The following is an 8,411-nucleotide window of genomic DNA, read 5'->3' on the forward strand; positions in this document are numbered from 1 at the left end:
AGCAGAAACAGAGGAATGAGTAGGAGGGAGGCGATGATGATAAAGAGAACAAGAACAGGTGGTTGTTTTCTGAATGGGACCCTTTGGGATGGAGAAACATCTCACTGGTTTATGTAATTGGTGTAATGCCATGGAAACGACTGAACATGTGTTACCAGCTGCACGAAGTATGTCAAACAAAGCAGATGGTGAGGGCAGAAATGCGCCGTACATGTTTGAAAGTGTGGCTGATCAGTTAAGTCATGATGAAGGGAAAGATGTTTCGTTTTTCAGAAATACCGGATTCATCAAGAGGATTTAGGAGACGATGTCGCAGTAAAGCCCGGGAGATGGCAGTAGTGCAACTTTGCTGGATGCAGGCTGCCGTTAAAACGAAAGAAGAAGAAGAAGCTTTCCCATCCTGCACTGCTGCTCCTCGACGTTATCCAACACACCAAGCCGAATGTAGAAGGTGAGCTTCAGCGGACAATCTGATCGCGATATCAGACAGATACGGTGACAGGCTCCCTTCAGCATGAGTGGCATGCGGACCATGCTGACCTCTGCGATCATGGTCGGGGCGCTGGGGGTCGGCTATGGGATGTGGTCTGTGATATCTCCCGGAGAGGAGAGGCGGAGAGAGATGATCAAGGTGATTCACAAGTTTCATTGCGCTTAGGTCGCTTTTTCACACATGTCGATGTTAACATGTAGTCTTTCCAAACTTTATCAAAGACAGAGAAACTGTAGGTCATAAATAACAATGATGTGTCTGGTTAAAATAAAAACATTTTATTTACCGTCAGCATCATTAAAGTGAACGATTGCAGTCACGTGTATTTCTGGAAGATTGTAATACTGACGTAGCGGGACCAGATCTTTAACTTCCTTGTTGTGTAGTAGGTAAGCGAACTGTATGTGACCGCCGTTATCTGTGAACCACCGCCGCCCCGTATCAGCCGCTTACATGTTCTTGCGCTCCTACACTGAGTTTTACGGTCGTATGTCCTCTTCTCCTTCTGCTGATTACACACCTGCAGTCATTGGTACTCAGTGCAGATGTAGTGCAGGTGTCCCAGAAGAGCAATCCACGGGAAATGTTGTGTGTCAAGGGTCCAGGATCTGAATTTCCTCATACTGACAGCTCACTTTACCTCGGTTTTATACGCCTGGGGAAAAAACGCTGGACCTTTCCCCTGCTGTTTCCTCACCTGTGTAGATTCCCTCACATTTATTTCAGCGCTCTCCTGCCAGGAATTTAAATCCATTTGTGAGATCTTAGATTTGCACTGTAATTATAATTCTTTATACTGAGGTGATGATTGTTAGTCTCTCACTGATAAATTCAACCCCCCCCCAAACAAAAACAACAACAACAACAAAAAAACAGTGAGAAAGTAGCCTGACATGCACAGGACAGTATACTGAACTAGCCAATCCCAGTACTCGCAAGGTGCAGTTACATTTCAGGAGGTGCACATCAGGTTACACTGTATGCTTTAAAGGGGTTTCTGGTTATGATGTTGAATCAGGCATAACTGTGCTCCTGTGCATTTCTGGCTACTTTCTCAGCAGAGTTTTCAAATGTATCTATGAGAGAAAAATGATAATATAAGGAGTAATAATCAAAGCATCAATACAAGGACTCAGAGAAAAATCTTGGAATATCAAATCCTCCTGCTCTGTTTACAAGGTGAGGTTTGTTATACAAATCGAATTTACCTGAGACATGAATGTATTTAAATGGAGTAATTTGTGACAGGTGTTTCCTCCTGCCCATCAGAATCTGCCCGAGTCAAACCCGTTGAGAATGGAAGAGACGAGGCAGAGGAACGCTCTGGTGATGCAAGCTCTAAAGGATGCTGCTGAAACCAGCGAGAATCTTGCGAGAGGACTGGGACCTTCAAAGTAGACGGACTGTGTGGTTCTGAGACCTGCTTGCAAAGCCTTTACCCTGCATACATGCAGGCTGCAACCTGTGCAGATAAAGACAGACAATCCTTTGTGGTACAGAGGAGCCGTTGTGTGATACTCTGTTGTCATTGCACATGAAAACAATTGAGGTAAATGTTAAAATTGTTTATTAAACTCTCCAAACAACGTCCAACTCATCTGTCTTATTCAAGCTTTATGATTGCTGTGATAAGCAGGTACACGTTGACATGTGTGGTTAGCACTGCCACCTCACAGCGATCAGTCCAGCCCTGGGCCTTTCTGTGTGGGGTTTGCATGTCTTCCCTTCCACGGGTCAGCTGAATGTGGATGGTTGCCCATGACAGCTCAGATACACACTCACAGAAAGAAACCTGCAGTATGTGATTCCTCTGTGCCACAGAGCTGCATTAATGAAAGACAGCAGTGAACCTTACTGCAGAGGGTGACACGGGACAGCGTGACCTCAGGACTCAGCCCCTAAATTCTCCAGATTATTTATTAAATTTGTGTTGTTTTGTTTTTTAATGACAAGATTAATGTGAAACTTTGTGTATCCTTTTTAAAAATTCCATTCATGATCACCTTTAGGGGGGGCAGAAAGGGTGCTGGTCCAAACAGTCTTTGTTCAATTTAAACTAACAGCCAAATAAAAGAAATGGATCATCAGTGGAGCAATATATCTTAAAACAAACTGTTATCTGTGTCAGCCAAACATCCTGATGAACAGTTTGTTTTAAGGTCATGTTTAAAGTCCGGTTTCTTTACCAAAACCAAGAAGCTGAAACTGGAAATAGGTCGCATGTGCACTGAAGTCCCTGTGAAGGTGCTGCTTTTGTGCTTTTCGTGGGTTAAAATACACGACGGGCGCCTTTTGTACAGCAGGCGGCGCTGTGCGCTCACCCTACAGGAGTTTGCAGTGAGGACCCCGAGTGAAGAAGAGGAAGATGCGCGCCCTCGAAAACATTCTCGCGTTGGAAAAATCGGTTAGCTTTCCGCTTCCTGTCAAGAGATCCAGGCGCTCCGTCAGATAATGTAAGCATGAGCCGTTAGAATAGAAAATGTTGAAAACGCGTGTTTGTCGACTGTTGTTTGTACAGAGGAGCCGTTTGGTGCGATATAGACACTGCTGCACGACGCAGCTGAAGCATGCGACACAGCGCGTGAGCCTGCTCGGCTAACTGCAGCCACGCGCTTCAGATAACGTTTAGCTTGTTAGCTAGCGGGTCCGAGGAGGCCGGTGCAGACGGCTGCTCGGCCGTAGGCCAGTTTCATAAGCAGGCTGGATTCTGATCTAGATTTTCCGGAGTGTCTGAAGGCAAACGCAAAAATGTGCGTCGATGCCGTTTGTGGCTCTACAAGCGCCGCTGTAACCTTTCATGTTACTCTGCAGGTTACGTGCGAAGGCCAAATGAAGCCGCAGTATAAGAACTGGACCCAGATATTCGTCACAGTGAGAGGGCACCGTCCTCTGGTTCTTATTACGGTCTTTAAAATATATCCTGGCTGCTGTTTTCAGTGCATGCTTCGGTTGCATTCAAGGGCCACAGAAAGCATTTACACTAGCCTCGGGTTGAAATTTGGACAACAGCAGTACACATGCGTGTGTCCCTGTAACACATCGGCGTTTGGCTTCATGCTTTTTGAGAACACACCAGCAGAGGCTTTTGTTCAGACTCGGAGATGGCAGCCTTGTGTTAGCCTTGTAAGCTTCAGCCCTACAGTAAGGAGCAGGCACTGGCAGCTTAAAGGTTTCACATGTAGTTGTGCAGTGCAAGTCTTCTGCTCTCCACGTTGTGTTGTGATCAAAGGGTGAAAACAACATTCTCAGCTGAAATCTGCATGATTTGTATTTTTGTGACCGCACACATGCTACGCTGCACTTTACGCATGAAGTATATTAGGAATGACTGTTCATCTGTGGCAGCTTCCACACCCACAGTATAAACAACAACTTATTGCAACTGCAGGGGAAAAAACGTATTTAAAATATGTAAAACATAGATCCTGTTCTTTGTTTTTTACAAAGAACAATTTAAATTGAAGATTGGATTTTTAGATTGGTTTTCCTTTCCCACAGGATGTTAGACTTTGTTTCCAAAGAACATTGTAGTGTGCTAAAGAGCCTCCTCTTATGGCTAAACTACTGTGGTGCGTGCCCAGGTATATTGAAGCCTGGCACGTTTTCATTGATTCTGGGTCACATGTGTCCTTCATTTCCATACTGGCTGTAAAGGCGAGGCAGAGCTTGTTTTAACGTTTTCAGTGTGCTCACTAGGGCTGTGCGATATGACCAAAATCTCATATCCTGATACAAGACATCTATTGTCCCGATAACGATATAAATCACAAAAATTTAACATTTTCTGTAAATTCTGTGAATCTCAGGCAGCTTGACTTGTGTGAAGTGTTTCCAGCTGGGCGTCGTGTAGCTGGAGTCGAGTGTTTTAACCGATGCATGAAACTACACATTTTTAGACATAAGTTGTAACGGCGCCGTTTCTTTGTGCGTATTTATTACACGGCGTGCTGCGGGGAAAAGCCTGTTCTAACGTTTGAGTCTAAGGTTTATTTTTTAGCACCTGGCGTCTTTTTTTGCTTCTCATCCATAAATAATCTGCTCTTTCACGTGATTCAGTTTATTTTGAAAAGTCTCAACAGGATCTCGAGCTTTATTGTGAAAGGTTTATGTGGAGCATAAACATGCGGACAGGCCATGGTGTTACTGTCGTTGTTGCTAACGACAACGCATAAAAACAGGTGCTTGTCCGTCCGTAGTGTGGTTATATTAAATATAAGACAAAGAGAGAACTTTAAGAAATTAATAACTACAGTGACCATCAGAACCATGAAAAAAATATTACTGTAAACAGTTTATTTTGCGACACCACGAAACAAATGATAGCGTAAAATGAAACGATAGATGTTTTTATATCGTCATCTGATATATATCGTTATATCGAACAGCACTAGTGCTCACTGTGTGAGTTATTGTTATAGTTTAAGATCACTTTAAAACACGTTCCATGTTGCCTCAGGGTGTTAAGTTAAATATTAATACTGGATATTTTAAATCCCTGTTTCAGAAGAATGCCCAAATCAAAGGAAGTGCTGTCCTCCACATCTGGAAGTGACTCCGACAGTGAAGTGGAGACAAAGGTTTGTACTGTAACTCTGATTGTTGTGTCTTATGTCTTGAAATTAGCAGTCACATACATTAGTAAATGTATGTGACTTTTACTGTCGTCAAAGGCACAAAGCACATGTGGTTAAATGAATACAAAAGATTAGATTGGTAAACTTCTCGACCTTTATGACAAAAAGGTAAAAATCTTGATGCTTAAGTGACAACCTCAGCTAGGAATGGGTAAACCCAGGGCTGTCACACCTGCGATGAAAAGCAGCTGTCTGTGCAATAAAGTGTTTTACGTACATAGCACTCATGCAACACCTTTGCAAGCCGCTTTGTTTTTCTGCTAAGACATGGTAGCTTGTAATTAGCCTTCAATTCTACGGCAACTCCCGCAGTTCCTTTGCGTTTGCTGCCAGTCCCCTGGCAGCATGTATGTGCAGGCGGATTGGAGCAAGTCAGTACTACGGAGAAGCAGCAAATCTGAGTGAATCAGACCATCGTTATGTCATGGGAAGCAAGATATTTAAGACAGATAATGAAAACGTCTTGAACTCCAACGCCCCCGATACCAGCGGTTTCATGGACCGCAACGCCAGGTCTGTTACGTAAGGCAAGGCAAGTTTATTTGTATAGCACAATTCAACAACAAGGTGATTCAAAGTGCTTTACAGAGACATTAGAAACAAGAACAAATAAAAAGCATGATTTAAAATTGAATAAAACAAGCAAATAAACTAACTAACTAACTAACTAACAAACAAACAAACAACAGTATATAAAATCAAAACAGATAAAATCAGAACAGTAGATAAAATCAGTAGTTAAATGTAAGTTTTGAAATTTAAGCTTAAAGTGTGGATTTGGTGCTTTATTCAAATGCAGCTGAGAACAGGTGAGTCTTCAACCTGGATTTAAATAAACTGAGTGTTTCAGCTGATCTGAGGTTTTCTGGGAGTTTGTTCCAGATATAAGGAGCATAAAAGCTGAATGCAGCTTCTCCGTGTCTGGTTCTGACTCTGGGAACTGATAAAAGACCGGATCCAGATGACCTGAGGGATCTGGATAGTTCATACTGGGTCAGGAGGTCATTGATGTATTTTGGTCCTAAACCATTCAGAGCTTTATAGACCAGCATCAGAACTTTAAAGTCTATCCTCTGACGGACAGGCAGCCAGTGTAAGGACCTCAGAGCTGGAGGTGCACGTGTGGTTTCCACAGAAACGCTGGGATCTCTGCTAAAAGCTCATACAAACATTTCTGCAACCACCAAACAGCTAAAACAAACAAATAAAAGAGCATGTAAACAAATGGGAAGCAAAGTTACTGCTCCAGAGAATTTAAGGTGGCAGAGACTGATTTCACTGTGCAAAAACATTATGTATGTGTGCAGGTAACTCTTCAAAAACAATGAAAGCACAAACTGTTTTAGGCATGTAAATAAAGTTAAATCATTTCTGTGTTCAATACCTAAGAAATTCCAACTCTCACAGAGTCTAAGATGTGCCAAATTGTAGAACGTCTGGTCATCACTTAAAAACCTAAAACCTCTGTAACTTTGACCTGTTTCACCTCTGCAGCATAGATAACGTCCATATGTTGGTTCATGATTTTCTGCAGTGTATTGTCTTTGTTAGGCATTTTTAGGCAAATAAAAAAATCTTATCTTTCTGTTCCATCCTCAGTGACTTTTACACTGCAGCACCTGCTGTAATGTTCATGTCTGATGAACTCTCACAACTGTTTACTTTATGTTTAATACCAAGATCGTTTACACAGAGTTTGTAATTGTACAGAAACACTCGATTCATTTTGGAGCAGGAGCCCCAGAAATGACTCTCAGGGTTTAACAGGTAAAAAAAACAAACACCACATTTCATGCCCGTGCTACAGCGTTTTGGTCTGTGCTATAAAACTAACAACCTTTGTAGCATCAGTGCTATAAGCTAACAAACACACAGCCCTGGGTGGACCTGTTCATGAGTGCTCACACTTTAGTCTGGCATCACCTCGTTTGAAACCTTCCCAGTGAAATCATCACATTGGCTGACTGGTTTTCCTGTCCTTTTCTGGACCATAAATCAAATGTGCCTTTCAGTAATAGAGCTGCTAAGTTGTGATAAGTTGCTCAAAGTATTTGTTTTGAAGGCAAAGAGAAAGAAGCCAAGTGCCCCGGAGAAACCAGCCAAGAAAGCAAAGAGTGGAGAGAGCTCCAAGCCCGGGGGCTCGTCCAAGGGCAGCAGTAACGGTGATGACAACATGTTCCAGGTGGGTGCCACGTGTACTAGCTTTGTATTTTTGAGGTTGAAAAAATATATTTTATTATTATTATTGTCTTTATTATTTTTATTCCCCCTTTATTATTGACTTCTTTTAGATGTAAGCCCCAAATATGAGCATCTTATGTATATGTTTCTAAACCTTGGGAAAATTAACTTTGAATAGTAAAAATAATTTTAGGATATTTTGGATAAACAAACCCAGGAAGATGAAAACATGACAGTCACTTTACTTCTTGCAGATTGGAAAGATGAGGTATGTCAGTGTCAGAGACTTCAAGGGTAAAGTCCTCATCGACATCAGAGAGTACTGGATGAACCAAGATGGAGAGATGAAACCGGGGAAAAAAGGTAGTTACCAGAGTGAAGCAGCGGTGTTTTCATGATTAGGGTCAGTGGTAAAGATGACGGACACGCTTATCTGAAGAAGTACGCTACGACTGGCTTATTGATGTTTTTACTGTCTTTTGCTTTAAACGCGGTTTTCATTTTCTTTAGGTATCTCCTTGAATCCCGAACAGTGGAACCAACTGAAGGACCAAATCTCGGAAATTGATGATGCCATTAAGAGAATATAAGCATTCCTTCCAGTGTTGAATCTGTTGAACTAACTGAATATGTTGGCTTTTGTAAAAAGAAGAAAAAAGCCTGGGATTGTTTTCTAACGGGTTTGTTTAATTTGTAGTTTATATATATGTAGTTGTCTGCATATTCTGGGTTTGTGTGTGTGAAACCTGTTTTTCAGCTATGGTAGTAACGGTGTGGGCGGAGAGTATGTGGTTATGGGTAGGGTACACCAATACAGTCATGTTTTTGTATTGTAGAATAAAAACAAAGACTAGCTTAATGTTTCAGTCAATGTGTAAGATCGTGTTCAGAACTGATCACGTGGATCGAACTCTTCATGTGTTTCTTTTTCATGTGCAGCTGGTAGGTCTCATCTCTGAAACCCAGCCTGGCTTGTTGTGTTTCACAGTGCTGTGCAAAAGTCTTGAGCCAAGTCTCAGTCCTGTTTCACACTTTGTTGTAATTGTTTAAATTGGTCTTGAGTTCTGCAGGCTTTCTGAGGGTGCCATCTTTTTCTTTGGACA

At 42.1% G+C, this 8,411-nt stretch overlaps 2 protein-coding genes across 4 annotated transcripts; both read left to right on the plus strand.

Moving 5' to 3' along the window:
• Positions 1-389: 389 nt before the first annotated feature.
• Positions 390-2,086, plus strand: uqcc3 (ubiquinol-cytochrome c reductase complex assembly factor 3). The gene is made up of 2 exons (XM_026187931.2): positions 390-631; positions 1,763-2,086. Exons 1-2 carry the CDS (start codon positions 515-517, stop codon positions 1,889-1,891), a joined length of 246 nt encoding a protein of 81 aa, XP_026043716.1. The 5' UTR covers positions 390-514; the 3' UTR covers positions 1,892-2,086.
• Positions 2,087-2,804: 718 nt separating this feature from the next.
• sub1b (SUB1 regulator of transcription b) lies at positions 2,805-8,167 on the plus strand. Of its 3 annotated transcripts, none has more exons than XM_026187927.2 (5): positions 2,805-2,946; positions 4,998-5,070; positions 7,190-7,309; positions 7,563-7,671; positions 7,819-8,167. In XM_026187927.2, exons 2-5 carry the CDS (start codon positions 5,002-5,004, stop codon positions 7,896-7,898), a joined length of 378 nt encoding a protein of 125 aa, XP_026043712.1. In that variant the 5' UTR covers positions 2,805-2,946; positions 4,998-5,001; the 3' UTR covers positions 7,899-8,167. The 3 variants fall into 3 exon arrangements, with proteins under 3 accessions (XP_026043712.1, XP_026043713.1, XP_080164858.1); XM_026187928.2 differs by having other exon boundaries at positions 2,821-2,946; positions 5,001-5,070; XM_080308732.1 differs by having other exon boundaries at positions 2,846-2,946; positions 6,838-7,309.
• Positions 8,168-8,411: the final 244 nt, after the last annotated feature.

Source organism: Astatotilapia calliptera, chromosome 12 (assembly GCF_964374335.1).
Source record: "Astatotilapia calliptera chromosome 12, fAstCal68.1, whole genome shotgun sequence".
NCBI lineage: Eukaryota > Metazoa > Chordata > Actinopteri > Cichliformes > Cichlidae > Astatotilapia > Astatotilapia calliptera.